At 42.7% G+C, this 15,912-nt stretch overlaps 1 protein-coding gene across 6 annotated transcripts in view; it reads right to left on the bottom strand.

The window, feature by feature from the left end:
- Window positions 1-2,160: 2,160 nt before the first annotated feature.
- Window positions 2,161-15,912, bottom strand: part of peli1b (pellino E3 ubiquitin protein ligase 1b) — a 48,556-nt gene continuing 34,804 nt past the window's right edge. For all 6 annotated transcript variants that reach the window (XM_015363219.2, XM_015363218.2, XM_015363221.2 and 3 more), the window contains 5 exons: window positions 13,733-13,862; window positions 12,610-12,711; window positions 11,587-11,784; window positions 11,267-11,455; window positions 2,161-4,790 (listed from right to left, as the gene is read on the bottom strand). In XM_015363219.2, coding sequence (XP_015218705.2) covers window positions 4,224-4,790; window positions 11,267-11,455; window positions 11,587-11,784; window positions 12,610-12,711; window positions 13,733-13,862 — 1,186 coding nt within the window. In that variant the 3' untranslated portion in view covers window positions 2,161-4,223. The remainder of the gene's footprint in view (window positions 4,791-11,266; window positions 11,456-11,586; window positions 11,785-12,609; window positions 12,712-13,732; window positions 13,863-15,912) is intronic.

The raw sequence follows: 15,912 nt of genomic DNA, 5'->3' as shown, positions 1-15,912 counted from the left end.
ACATTTGAAAGGGGGTTCCTGTTTCTGTCAGTATGGATAGTCTGTTGCACATAAAGATCAATTTGTGCAACAGCATTAGGAGCAAAAGTAAATGTTTCTGCTCTTTCCAATATTACATCCTTTTCTTGTTCTTCTTTTGTGGACGGCAAATCTTAACATGAAAGCAGTGAACCGAATATAGATCATATTCTTGTTTCATTTGGTAGTCACCCTTTGAATTAAATAGGGTGAAAAGAATACAAAAATATTGTCCAATCTCCCCCACAGGGTGGCAGTATGTAACAGGATTTCTGCAGTGAAACAAGTACTGTACAGGTCAGACTGCCCCAAAAACTCAATGATTTGATTGTGCATTCTGAAGCTCAACAGGACTTTCAGACATATTCGTTGTCAAATCTGGCTCCCTGACTCAAAATGGTGGAGGAGCACTGTTAAAAATGAACTGGATTATCAACCATTACCCATGCTGAAGGACTGTTCTACATGCACTGTCTCTGTGCTAGAAGCTAGGAGACAGCATGTGCATGGAAGTGAGTAATAGAGTCCCCCCCATGCAACCAACTAAAATATCTCGAGACACATATGAACCTCGTCTGGGAAAATTTGATGCTAACACAGTCTGTTGCTAAGTAGATGGTCCTTATTCTTTGGAGCTGGTATATTACCATAGATTTATTGGACAGGACAGAGTGCAACCTGAGAGATGTGTGGAAACATTACACCAAGGCACACTCCCCTCTCCAGTTCCAACTGTGGGGCCCAGGCCAGAGAAAGAGGCTGTTCAGCAGTTAGTTGCACTGTAGCCCTGGGGATACTCTCCGCAGCTTACACCCACCGAGGACTGTTGTTATGATGCGACAATGGCAGTGGGTCGTGCTGCCTTTTGTTCTTTTACAAGAATTCGATTCGAGCTTCATGCGGGGGAAATTTGTTTTGCGGAGCAGTAAAAATACAACAAGGACAGGAAACATTGCCAACAAAGAAGATAGAATAATAGAGTTATCGGAGCTAAAAGAATTATATGACATTGTTTGAGCAGCAGTAGGGATGAAAAAAATTCCAGAGTCTGTTACTTTTACACCTTGAAACATATTTGATGGGAGTAGTGTAAATTAATAATGGACAGGGTGAGACTCTTTAGAGCCCTCTGTTAGTAGAGGATATTTAAGTTGACTTGATCTGAGAAAGACGGCAGACATCAATATGCTGATAGACACTGTAGACTGACTGCTTGTTTAAATACAGGAAGATGGCTCACTTTTTCATGTGCTCTGAACTCCTGCCTGCTGTGGCACTCATAGATGCATTAAACCACATATGAGCACAAGGTACTGTAGGAAGATGGGGAAAAAAAAGCACCAGGTTAATTAATTTGCTGCGTCAGCATGCGTAGGCTGCAAAAGAACAAGTAAAGGTTTATTCCATGCTGAAAAGAGAAGAAAAGAAATGAAATGTTTTGGCTGTGAAGCCTTCACACCGCACACCTGAAGAAGACTCCACAGCCAAAATGCTGTTTCTTTTCTTCTCTTTTCAGCTTGGAACAAACCTATGATTGCAAGATGCTCATTTTGGTAGCACAAAAAACAATCCTGTGAGGTTAAACATATTTCAGTCATTAGAGTTGTGGGGTTAAAACAAACACGAGGGAAAAGCCATTCAGACCATTTCGCTTGTTTGGTTGATGATGGCGTATTGATCCAAGGATGCAGTTCACTTGTTTCTTGAAGGAAGGTGGGTCACATCTTCAGCAACAGGGCAGGCTTGCAGAATCTTACAGCACTTTCTGCAATCCACTGGTTTTTGGTCTTTCCCTTCGCGTCCAGTTGTGCCCATGGGTTCATGTTTCATTGCTGATCCTGAAGAAGTCCATCAGTCAATATCTTTTGAGGATTCTGACCACGTGAATCAAGTCCACCTTGGAAATAGTCTTCCTTGCTCAACACTAAAGAGATTCAGTAATTGTCACCTCCTAAAGTAAGAATTTTTCAACCCCACAAAATACCTGGCTGAGATGCTGTAATACAGGTATATCTTTCTGTGACACTGGTTATCTTCTGACTAGAATTAATTTGGCAAAGTATGGATAACACTCAACTGTGCAGTAAAAAAGACAGACCAGGGAGACTGACATATTATGCATATCTATGTACACACACACTCTTCAAACTTGTTAAAATTTTATTGTTTAAAGTTGGTACAAAACTGTACTTTGCAACAGTTTGCCTTAAAGCATCAGGGAAATTCAGAGCACAGTGGAACAGAAATTGAAGTAATGCTTAGGGACAGAACATGCACAGTATATTGAAAGTTAAAAGCCCTTACTTGTGTTTGTACCAAGTCACGGTTCCTTTAAAAGGTTCGTAGCATAGCTTAATTTCATTATTTAATACTGGATCAAGACAAGACAAAAAGAAAAGAAAAAAAGGAAAGAAAAAACACAGAAACCTGCAGATGAGGCAGCTCTGTCATCTGGTTTCTGATAAAAACCTTGCTGTTTTGAAATGACAGACTTATTCAGAGCACTAGTGACCAGACTGTGGCTTCTCCCTGAGATGTGATTAATGCTGCTTTCAGACCTCCTGTCACATACAGTGGGTGACAACCTCCTTAAGCAAACATACAGAAAAAAACACAGGACATCTACGATAGGCACACAGCTTGGAAAAAGGAAATAAAACACCAATTAATGAACAGTACAAGATTTAAAATTCTCCTGTTCAGGAAAAGTCTCATTGTAGCCACGACAGCAGAAATCCCGAAAATCCCTCTTTTTTTTTTTTTGAATGCTTCAAAAAAAAACTCAGGAACCAAATAAAATCCAGCTTCAGTGAACACTAACCAATATACATTTGAATATTTTATGATTCAGTGTTGTAAACTGTTTAAAGGCTCTGTGCGTCATTTCAAAGATATCTCAATATATCTATCAGGTGTGACCACCTCTGGTCCTGGAAATTGATTTTCATTCCAAAATTAGAGAGTTGGAACCCACAGCTGGTGGTGGAATTAACAGGACTGATTTCCTAGCTTCTCCAGCTCTTCAGGCCCTGCTGCTTTAAAGAGAGCTGGAAAACCTGCAGACACACCAACCCTGCAGGACCAAGACTCCACACCCCTGGAATATATAGTAGCATTGTCCTAACATATGACTAACACAGACAGTTAAAACGGTCACTAACCATCCCAGAGTCTTTTACTCTTGCTACGAATTTTATGAATCAGAGTTTTCAAGTAATACGTGGGCCCTGCAGATCTGCCCTGTGAATTTAATACAATTGGTTATTGGCAGTGACAGTTTTAAAAGTGGAATAGGACGGAGCTGGCCTGAGTTTGTGATTGCTGACACAAAGGGCCACATTCAGAAATGGAAACTGTTTGATTGCAGCTGTACTAGAAAGGCAGAAATTAAGTCAGCGGGGGCTTTTTCGAGAAAGAATTTCAATTTCTGTACAGCTGGCATTACATAAAGGTCCTTTCTGGTACCTTTATGCTTTGAAGTTAATATATTCATGGTAATGCCTTAGAAAAAATATTTGCACACTGCTAATGACTGAAGTGTAAATTTTATGAAGTATCACCAGGTAACATAAGATGATCAAAAAGATCCTCTTGGAACCCCAACAGATGGTAACAAAACAAATACATGTTAGCTAATCCCAAAACTCAATCTACCTTTGTACAGATTAACATTTATATTTAAATTATAAAAGTTACTAATATTAAAGTTAAGCATATTACACAATATAGTGATTTATTAAGAAAGATGGATGTAAATTGCTCTCTATAAACTAATATAGTTTGCATCTCAGAGTGGTATCTTTATTAAGTATAAATAAATCTGTTTTTGTGTTCTTTTCATATTTGGGAAAAGGGGAATAAACCCCCACACAGAACTGTGAATGACATATAAAAGGACATAATGTCAATTACAACCCCATCAACTGTGTTACTTTAGAAATAAGATATTACTTACCTAGAAATAAAACCAAACCTTTCACCCAAGCTGTTCTATGTCTGTATGTGGTGGGGGTCAGAATGATGAATAGAAACTGATTTTTTTTTGTCTGGTTTTTGTTCTCGTAAATATGAAACCGCACTCACTAGAAAGGTCACTTAAAAAAGTTCCAAAAATCTCAAAAAAGGAAAAAAAACAAAAACAAAACTAGCTTATTTTGCATCATAAGCTCAGCTGGATAAGACACCTTACTAGTCCTGGCAGAGGCCTAGTCCACAGGTCCTTGGAATATAAGTCTAATGTAGCCTTGCTCCCCGCTCAGCTGCTGTGCGCAGAAAGGGCAGGCCGCATGGAAAGTGTGAGTGCCGTGTGGGAGGGGGATCTGGGACCAGTAGGCCACTGTCTTTTCAGAGCACACGTGGCCACAGGGGCTGAAGGCGTGAGTCGGGGGCCCGGCGTCCACATAGAAGCCCGCCTCGCAGCCCAGCCACAGGGGCACGTAGGGGCCCCGCGCGCGGCACATGGGGCACTCCCGGTCTTTGCCGTCGCGCTCCTCCTTGTTGCCCCAGTTGTGGTAACCGTGGACGTGGCCGCAGCTGAGGTAGACCCAGGGCTGCTTCTCGTCCACCACCTCCTTCCTCCTCATGCTGGGGAAGGCCAGCGTGTTGAAGCCCACGGGGCACTGGGGCCGCGCCGCGTTGATCTCCTGCCGCAGGGCCTCCAGGTGCTTGAGGGTGGGCGTGCGGGCCAGCCCCTCCGCCGTGCGCCACAGCAGCGTGGCGCCGCACAGGTCGACCAGCGAGCCGTCCACCAGCTCGTGGGTTTCGTTCTCCACCTGCCGCAGAGGAAATAATAATAATTCGAATTAATAGCTTACACTTATATAGCGCTTTTCTGGACACTCTACTCAAATCGCTTTACAGGTAATGGGGACTCCCCTCCACCACCACCAATGTGCAGCATCCACCACGTAGTCAGCCGCGCTGAAGCTGTCTGCTTTCAGTATATCCAGTTCTGCTTTGGAGATGGGGGACTCAAGTACAAACTCTTTATAAGATAGATAAGATAAGATCACTTTGTTGGCCATATACAGTTTCTTGTATTAGGAATTTGTCTTTTCGCATATCCCAACTTCCTCTCTAGGAGACACACAGAAAGGGAGAGAAGCTTGGGGTCAGAGCGCAGGGTCAGGCTTTTATTCGGCGCCCCTGGAGCAGCTGGGGTTAAGGGCCTTGCTCAGGGGCCCAATGGAGTAGGATTGCGGGATACGAGCTGGCAACCTTCCTGCCACAGGCGCAGATCCTTAGCCACAGAGCCACTGCCCTCACTCTTTGCTTCGCCTTAATTAAAAGAACCATTTCTTTCCACTTCTAGCGGAGAGAACGGGTGGCAAAGTGAGGCCCATGCTGTACCAGCGAGAAGCACAGTCACGCTTCTATTCCTCATATTAGGTCTGTTTTTGTAGCATATGTGCGAGTGGGCGTGTAGTAGGGTGAGACAAAAATATTTCATCTAAAAAAAATATGAAAAAAAAAACTTTGGTGTTCACGGAACCCAAGGAAGCAAGATATCTGCCTCCTAGAATAGCTCTCAATTTAAAACAAAAATGTGAGCAGCGAACCACGTATTCAGAATACTGTACTGAGATTTCAACAAGGCAATAGGCCAAAGAGATGACACCTCAGTGCTATTAACACTAAAAATAACACTTTGTAGGTAGTTTCATTTCAAAACACCCTCAACTTGTTTTAACCGATTATTTAAGAATAATTTATGGAACGGAGACAGTGCGGGCAGCTGGACAGGACACTAGCACTATCCCAGCGTGAGCTGATCGGCTTATCGGTTATGTCGTTTCTTTAGAGGAAAGTGCAACCAAATGCTCAGAATGTATCACTGGTGTGCCTTGTCCCATTTCACCTGGCAAACCCAGCAGATTTTAGCACAGCTAAAAAGGGAGAGAAAAAAATCGAAGCAAAAAGACCCGGCACATATTGAAGATAAGAAAGATACCCAAACTAACAGCTCAGACAGTAGTGACATCCACCAATCTTCAATACTACTGTATATACATTTAGATTCTTGTTAAGTGCAGATGAACAATATTACACTCTCTTAACATTGTTATATAGTAGACATTAGCTGGATAGAGTAATAATACCTGCAAGAAAATACTATGAGACATTTAGGACTTTTGTTGCTTAGACAAGAAATGTTGGGTACTTTCATTCTTCTGGTCATTCTTAGACATAGGGAGAGACTGGGACTAGACTATGGAGACAGACAGGAGGTCCACCTGGCTCCAGAGACCTGAACATTGTGCACAGCTCCAATTATAAAAGGGATAGGCGGCCCTGGCCCTCCACAGCCACAGGATCTTTTCCGATTTTCATTTCACTTAAGTTCTGATCTACTTAGCTGAACAGATAATCCGCAAAACTAAAATCAATTAAATACTTTCCTACTTTCAGGCAGGTAGAAATTTAAAAAAGTAACATGAAAGCTGGACTGCAGTGAAATAGCACTCTGGATAGTGTAGCTAATGTAATCCAGAATAGAATCCAGATCAGAACTCAATTAACCCTACCCTTTATGGCTCATTTCATTTCAATTCTGTTTCTCCTGTTCGGTTTGATATGCTGCTGCTATCTTTGATCTGTGTGTCAAATCGCCACTCTTCTGCTGTGCTCTTCAGTATCGCACTACAGTTTATTAACATTTCAGGTTTCCATCTGAGTGGTAGAGCAGACTGTATTATTCATGAAATATTACTTCCCTGAACTGAACACCACTGCTTATATTAAAATGAATCACACACAATTTCACAGGACAAAAGTACATGGGACAGGATATCAGAAAACCTGGAAAAAGTTTCATCTCCATATTTTCAGGAGAAAGGTAAAAATGTTATTTTTTAATTCTACATGATTCATTTATAGCAACTGGACATACAATTAAACATATGCTAGAATTTTCCAATTAAGAATCAAGGCACAAACCTCTGATTATCATAAGACACATGAAATATAATGGCACAGAATGTAACAGAAATCTTAACTCAGGCAGTAGTGATGATAAGGGATATTTAATACTCTGTATAAGTGCTGTATTAATCAAAAATGTCTGAAATAAAATACTGATTGTATTTAAGAAATTAATTTGATAATTAAAACTATTCTTCGAGTTAGCACATTGCAAAGTAAATACTGCTTTTAGAATGGGTGCTAAATTATTTTTGCCTTAACTACAAAATTCTTCACATTGATGCAAACAATTCTGTGGATTCCATCCTTTCGGCATAATCTACGTAAAACAAAAATAAAAATGCTTAATTATGGTAATTCAAGCAAACCTTTGTTTATCTGCACTTGCATCCAGAAAAATACTCAAATTTGGATAAAACAAGAAGATTAAAACAGAAATGAGGAAGTCTCTCTACAAGTAAACAAACAAGCCCCCTGATAATTCTTTAATGGATGGGTTGATAGCACAATTTCAAAGATGGACAATTCCTTATGTTTGTATACAGAAATACCAAACTTTTCCAATAGATGGCGAACAAAACCTTAATAGTACAGTACATGTTCCTGATAACTGCTGTGTCAGGCGGTGAAAGGCATTTAAAGCCACAATGATTTACACAGTCCTCTGCTCAAGCTCAATCTCCCAGTCACTGCAGCACGTTGAGAAATAAAATCTCCCTTAATTTGATTTTCCTGACACAAAACGTTGCTCCTTCCCTCTTCCAATGCGTGAAAGTTGATCAATATTCATTTCTTAAAAACAACACAAAGGGGAACATTTCATTTCAGAAGAAATAGGGTATTTCAATGCAAGTAATTATCGGCTCAGCAGAATTTCTGAGCTGCCTGCAACGTTCTAGGCTCTTTTTCAAATTAACGGATCTAAAAACTCTAAGGGGTGGCCAAGGGGTACACAGTTTTAAGGGGTACACAGCTTCCAAGAAGATTCCGATACAACCAAAGGAGCCGTCAGAAGAGCCAGAAATAGAGAGAACCGAGATATCTTCAATTCTACTGCCTCTGTTAACCTTGTAAACATCACAAGCAAAGGGCATTCAGGGTACAGCCTTCTGCACCTACTGTAACTGACCTTCAAGCTAATTCATGTATTTTCCAATCAGTTCAATTTCAATTTTACAAAACTACTTTTGTCTTTCTCTTCATGGATTCCCATAACCCGGCCGGTGAGGAACTGTTGTCAGACTGGCACTGCAGTGATGCACAGCAGGTCAGACAGAGCCTGTATTGACGTTATAACGCATTGTTCCCAATACAGAAACAGTTCAAACGAGGCCTGCGAGTCTCTGACCTCAGAGAAAAAAAGAGAAAAACAAAAGCAAAGAAACAACAGATGAGAAAGTCAAGGTCACACACTTGGACTTTTACAGGGGTTAAAACTACAAAAATACAAAATATAGGGGTGAAACAGAGGTTTCACAGCAGGGTTGAAAATGTAATGTTTAACTCAGGACTGCATCCTTTTGTTTTTTTAAAAGAAATGTTTATGTAGTCCACTCTAGACATGTTCCTCCCTAGTTTCAGATACTATTTGTTATTTGTGTGATTAATGGAAAAAGGAACAGCGCGTGGGAAAAGGGATCTGCTTTCTGCTGAGAGGACCGTGGTGACGCGAACTCCACCCCATCTGAGCTCTCTGCTACACGAAAACGGCAGACTGCTCCCACAGAATCAGCAGGAGGCTTGTATCGGACATCCCTCTACAAGCGAACAATACAGTTTATATGGAAACGTTTCATGCACCGATCCCAAGGAAAAGGAATCTAACATCACCACTCGGAAGATGTCCTGTGGCTACACAGCTCACCCTCAACAGGGTCTTGTGCTAGGTTCTCTTTTAGTTAAGGGCTTTAGATGTTATTAGATTGGAAGGCTGGACTGTACAACCTACAATTCCAGTGCTCTCCTAAACAGAATGACAAAAATATTTCAATAAAACGTCCAGGCTGAACAATACCCAAATGTAGTCTTCACTTGGACTATTGTGATCTTTGGCGAGGAGCTGCTTACATCAACTTACTAAGTGATTCATAGTAAGCGCCTTTTCTGTGACGGAACTGCAGTAACTAACTCACAGGCAGCCAGTCCTCTTTCCACGGAGAACAGGAAAGAAAACTAGACCCCATTGTGTGCAAAAACCATGGGATTCTCTAGGACAGGAACAGGGCTGTGAAGAAAACAGGAGCAAAACATAAAAACCGACTCAGTCTAAAACATCACCCAGTTATTATGCTGCTGGCTCCGAGAAAAGATAAACTGGTGGATTGTTCTGCAATTCACGTCTTAACCCATTACTGAGTGCAACCTTAAACTTCCACTTGGCAAAACTACCAATCCTTCAAAGCTTATTAAAAACATACAATTTCAAAAATTAAAATCGCACATGTGTATGAGAATCCATATGTGCACTGTTGAAGGGGGTAGTGTCTAAATGAATGATTCAAGCCATAAGAACTACAGGGCCATAAATGTTCTGCAAAAGCGAAAACAAAATCAGGAGCTTCTATTTAGAAACTTTATACTTTTTACTTTATTAACCCTGGGACATGCCGAGTCATTGACATTAATACTTCTTAACAAAAATGAAAAACACAAGTCAAACAGGCTTTTCAAGAGCAAACACAACGTTGTCATACCATTTCCATGCTTTAAGGCTGCCTGAACTCACACGTGCAACGCAAATGAAAAGGTTAAATACTTGAAGCCAAATATGGACTTGGAATTCTTCATCTTAATAACTGTTACCATTTATTCCTCCGGGTCTTTTAAAAAAACACTTCTAAAGCAACGTGGACTAAACTGGAAAAGATTGATAAAAAAAGAACAAAACAAAACAAAAGTAAGAATGAAGTATAAATCAGAATGAAAACTGGAAACGCCTGTAAGCCAGGAAGTCTCAAACTCCCCACTTGCTGGCATCATCAGGCTTTTTGTTCCAACCTGAGGAGTCAATTAAACAATTAACCCAAGTATATTTCTAGCTATATGTGTAGGATTCATCATAAGGTATTTTAAAGTGCAGTACTAAAAAAATTCACATTATTAAAAGGCATAGATGTCCATAAAAATACCCCCAAGTGTTTCACAATATTACTAATATACAGTTAAATAATGAGGAAAAACTAAGTAACACTGATGTAAATGAGAGCTCACTTTCTGGGACTGGGACTGAGTCTGGGACCTCTGCTAAACCATCATCACAGCCTTTCACAAGGTGGTGAAAGCCTTGCCTTAATGAAGTGCTAAAACCCAAATAAAAACAGCTAAACTGCACCAGGAAAAACTGCAGTTCCCTTTATTACTTTTCAATTACGAATTTAGTGGCAGATTTAATGCAGAGGACTTTTGTTGTGTGCCTCCAGTTTAAATTCCAGGCTCTCATAAAACCAAAGCACCCCAGTGAAGACAGAAGGGCTTTTACTGGGCTCCTAGGGTGTCAGTTTCCATTCAGACTGCTGACAGTCTATACAGCCCATGTGCTTAGAGATTAACAGGACTGCTGGAAGTACCAACACAGCCTTTCTGCTGACTTCAAACAAAGGGAATGTTTCAACAACAAGAAGCCAATATCTCGACAGAAATGAGGGTATGTACAGCAAATCTTGAACAATAATTGCTACTTAAGCAGATAATCCCTCATTTGGAAGGACCTGACAGGAATTAGAGCTCTGTGTAAACAGCAGGCAGATATCTGATGCTGCCGTTCCAAGCACATTGTTTTGTAGATTTCTTTCAGGGCTTCAGTCATCAATGTGGAGTTTAATATTTTTCTTTCCAGCATTTTAACGGTGTAAAAAGTTAAAAATCAGTGAAATATTCGGTTGAAGCATTCAAGTTGCGATCAAAAATGTTCGCTTTAAAAAGCTGTGTATACGTCATTTGTAGTTTAATCAAACCGGGACGTCAGTGGAAGGGTTGGAATAGTTTTGAACGGCATAGTAAAGGGTGAAACCAAGTCTTAACAGCTCAGGTACTCTTCACCCAGGCACAGGCTGCACTTCGGCAAGGTGGGGGAAATCCCAAACACGATGCGCGTCTAGAAAAGCCCCGACACTTAACTTTCAAGCAATTCTCTCTTTCCTGGGTCCATCAGGTTTGAAAAATAGGTGTCGGAACAAAAGCCCTGAGTCACGTGTGGCACTGTGGGCACGGCGTCTAAGACGCAACACCCCCTCTTCACCCGCCACCCTTTCATTCTCCCCCTCGGCGCGTGGGGATTTACAACTCAGCGTCTCCTCCACGCGGAACTCCGTGGGCAGCCGGCGCCTACCATTTTGCCTCTCTGTTGCGCCGATCTGGTCTCCCGCAGGGTGAAGACGTTTCCACAGACAGAGATCTCTCTCCACACCCCTGGCTTGGAGTCCTCGCTGAAGCCGTTGCGCGGGTGCATGACAAGGACTCCGTTTGTAGTGAGGCCGTCCATCTGACCGTCTGACATCTTCCACTTGGCGGCCTTTTCCTGCCAGGAAAAACAAGCCGTCGTAAAAGGGCGCCATTGATCCGGGGCCGTGCCTGGGGCCTTCGTTTCTCCCCCCTCCCTCCCTACATAAACAAACGGCCACCTGTGAACCAGGCTCTCAGTCGACTTACCCCGAGGAAAATGTTCTTGGATGAGTCAAAGCCGGCGGCGTAGATCCTGGCGGTGTAGGGGGGGCTCCTCTCGCACATGATCCGGCAGGCGAACCTGGAGATGGTGCTCTGAACGGACTGCGTGTCGGAATTACTCTGGCTGCCAGGGATCGTGTCCGTCACGACGAAGTCAATGGGGCTCTCGGTCGACCGTCCAATCTGGTGCCGGGGCGAAACGACAGAAGCGAGAGTTACAAGAGAGAGAACGCTGAAGGGCCCTTCTGTCTTAGAGTATCACACAGGGAGAAAACAGGTCCTTGCAGAAAGCACCTGTGAATAATTCCTGGACTCCCGCACAGCTTGACTCCTCTAAGTCAAAGGGCAGAGCGCTTAGAAGTAGACTTGGATTAAATATCTGAGGTCCTATGTAGTCCACAGTCTCAGAGAAGTACTTTTTTCTGTACCGAGGTAAAATTCTGCATTGGTATGTCAGACGTGAAGGCCTTGCCATCGGCGGAAGTGTGATGGAGACTCGGCATGTGCCAGCCCCTCAATGGGAGGACTGAGGAGCCCTTCACTGAGATCAGCAGCTGCACCACGAAACAGTACGGGGCTCGTGTCCGAGAGGAGCAAAGCAGCAGGAGGGGGGGCAGTCAGCAGCTCTCTGTTACGCTCTGTGGAAAGGGGGTTCATGCATTCCAGCACACAACCACCCCCTCTTCTCACTATCACAGGGCACTTTTCTAAGGGCGCTTTTAATTAAGTGCAACTGGACAATGAGCGTGTCACTCTCACATTTCAATCAAAACAAGCACTTCCATTTTGCAGTAAGTGTAAAGAGAAATATGATCGATAAAACCTGGAAATAGAAATGAAATTTGTTGCGTGTGCACATCAGATAGCATTGACCTTTGAGCTCTAAATTGCAGTTGATCAAAGCACAAACCAGAGCTACTCAATACCTACAGACAACCACCGAGATGAAACTATAAGATAGTATGGAAACTGCTGAAGATGTCAACCACATGAGCTATTTCAGCCTACCTGAAACATGTCTGTATTGCTGTCGTGTGTGTATTCTACCACCACTGTCTGTGCTCGAGAGAGAGTGTAAGAGATACTGTGCTGGTCCTTGTTGCTTATTGCCTGGAAAGAAAAGAACAGGGTATTTAAAAGAGAAAAACAATAGGATTTCTGTCATTTTGACAACGTGGAAACAAGAATGAAACCTGATCACATCTGAGGAAAACCCCAGCCTTGAAAAGCTGAAAAATGCACCTTCCAGTTCTAAATGCTTTCAGTACTAATATCAGCAAACCCACTCCTGAGAACAGGGCTAAATCACAGCCAGCTGGATACTGTCATTAGAAATTACAACACTTGCCACTTTTGCATCTGGAAAAGATACAAAAGAGGCATTCATCTGTTAAACTTTGTCCAGATGTGTGAAAAGACACTTGCTTTAACTTGTTCACAGCACAGCATCATGATGGATGGAAATTTCATAAGCATCCCACATTCTTAGTTTCGGTACACAATGACAAAGAAACTTCCTGTTTGCTTCAGCTATTTTTTTCTACCGAAAAAAAAAAGCAAAAATAGGTGTCCAAAAAACAGCATTCAAGCTCTGGTGATCTTTGATCTTTCATTTTTCTCTTAAACGTTACCCATTAAAAAAACCACATTTAAAAGATTTTGGCATCATTTTTCATCTGCCTCTGGCCAAGTGTCTGAAATTGCAGTCCCCTCTTTACGAGTACAATTCTGTATCTGCACTAGTGGGGGATTTTATAAGACTACATGAAGGACCAAATAGTAAATTGATCCAGTTTCAATTTGTCTGCACTCCTTCAATTTGCTCTTTCTTCAGAAAGAAAGGTCACAGTAATCTTTTTTAAAAGCAAACAGAGCTGCTGAAATGGGCTTCAACTGCTGGAGAGGTAGCTGCCATATTAACCCCGAAAACATAAAGCAGCAAATCCGCAATTAGAAGAAGAAAAGTAAAAATAAACCAGCACACTTATTCGATATTTTCATTTTGCGGGCCTTCTTCACCTGTCTATAAGCGTTTCCTCTCTGGAGAGAAGAAGTGCTATTTTCTCAGCAACCCTGAGGAGAGGATGGCGTTTTTGGGAGGCGGAACAGGGTGAACGTCCCCAGGCCCTACCTTGGCTGCCTGAGGGGTGCAGGCAACATGCACTGTGCTCGGCTTCACCCCGTTGGCCTTTGGTCTCTTGCATAAAGCAAAGCGGCTTTTACGTCTCCCACGGTCTCCATTGGGGAGGGAGCCATTGTATCTGGAAGGAAATAAAAAAAATATATATTTCCAAATTCAGAAAGAGAAGTGCAAAACAAATAAGAGCACAGCTGCATGGCAAGACCTACAAAAAAGGGAAAATTCATCAACACATATGCAGCAGACAATGGTTCTTAACACTAGTGTCAGCCTTTGACAAAGCCAAAACCAGTTACACATACTGTATACAGAACAGCAGCCTGAGAGATGAGTAATCGGAAGGCTATGCTGTGTTAAAGACAGATGCTAAAACATTTGCCACCAGATTGGTTTTCTATAGATTTCATAATGATGTGCATCTGTGCTGCCTTAAGTCTATTCCACACAGGGGAAGAGCATGTGGAGGAGTGTCGAAATCTTTTTTGGGAAGAACAAACAGAACCAAAATGAGCAGTACGGAATAATGGCTGGATCATACGGCAAACAGCAAGAGGGATACGTCCTGGACAATAGGTCCTTTCAAAATCGAGCAACAGGTCCTCCTTTGTTTACACTCAAAGCTTCCATGAAATGCTGTGAAATCCTCTTATGCTAAACCAGCTGCCTCGAGGTTTTCTTAAATTAATGTCTTCAAACCAGGCCCAGCTCATCAACTCATAAACAAGCGTGAGCGATCGGGATTTCTGGGCTTTCGGCCTCACGCCCAAACGAGGTATTTGAAGCAAGGCCAGAGGGGCGAGGCAGGGCGCGCTGAAGGCGAAATGCCCCGAGTGTGAGGCAGACACGCCCCGTTTCAGAACGGCCTTGGAGACACACGGCCCCGCCCTCGTTAGTGAGCTGCAGGTGGTTCTGCAACATGAGGTCTCCCCCTAGGCAGGTTAACTGAGCCGCCAGGCCTTAACCATGTTTTTATTTTGCAGCAGTAAATGTTTTTGGGAAGTTCAAGCCTCCGCCGCCCCTGCTACAGCACAGCTCATTGTCCTGCCCTGCCCTCGTCTCATCAGGGACACGACTGCCAGCTGTATCCTCTGCCACCAAAGACAATGCGTCGCCCTGAACTCCTGTCCCTGCCCTTCCCTGACCCCCACACCGGAGTCGGACCGCTCCAGTTTCCCCTCCTGCAAGTCAGCCCAAACGGTATTCTAGCAAGTCCGGTTTCCTTTCCGGAATTATCAAAGCATGTGGATCATGCCTCACGCAATTTCTCTCTGTACGGCTTCAGTGCATCAACTCCAATAGTCGGAACATCCGCGCCAAAGGAAAACAGCGGAAACTTTTCCCTCTCCCCGTCTCCACTCTGCATGACCCCCTAGCTGCCACGACCAGTGCACCAGGCGCTATGCTTCTTCAACACTGTATATAGTACTTGACATTATAAGTTTTGTCTGTAGCAGCTCCTTCAATATTCCCCTAAGGTGCCCTAACATTAATTGAGTGAAGGCTATACGCAACAAGGTTTTGGGGTTTATTCAAGCTAAAGAAAAGCTGCCAGGGGGAAAAGCAGACATAGTGTTCATTACTGTTTGCTGATGCTAGCGGGTGAAACACAATGACAGCAGTGAAAGATCAACCAAAAGAGAGACCGTAGACTCTCCGATTGTAGACCTGGTCAGACTGGGTATTTTACAGTACGCGTTCAAGATCTTAAATATTCCGGCGTCTCCTGTAGCCAAGGATACTTCATTGCCATTGTTGTGCTTAGCCTCTAGTTAGCTCATTAACAAGATAAAAAGAAACTGATAAAAGGCAAGCAGGAGGAAGTGTGTGTTGGCAGGACCCACAGGCTACATTTGCGAGTCTGTGATCTTGAGAGTTCATGTAGTGTAGGCTGCTCTAACAAGACATCTTGGTGCATTACATGTACAATTAGTCCTTCGCTATCGAATTTGTGTGCTACAAATGAAGTCGCTAACAAAAAGAAAATACTCCCTTGGTGTACCATCTGAATGTATTTGGCAAATAAAAGATTTACTGTATATTCTGACATGTAAAAAAGCATGCTGTTGCTGTTCTGCATTATGAGACTAAATTCAATGACATCACTTAATTCAATCACAAGGGATAGCGACACTGTGATACACAAAGGTTTGTTGAAGAGGCCTTTAGCAGCC

This window comes from Lepisosteus oculatus, chromosome 17 (assembly GCF_040954835.1).
Source record: "Lepisosteus oculatus isolate fLepOcu1 chromosome 17, fLepOcu1.hap2, whole genome shotgun sequence".
In the NCBI taxonomy this organism is placed as follows: domain Eukaryota; kingdom Metazoa; phylum Chordata; class Actinopteri; order Semionotiformes; family Lepisosteidae; genus Lepisosteus; species Lepisosteus oculatus.
This window is presented reverse-complemented; position numbering and strand designations above follow the sequence as displayed.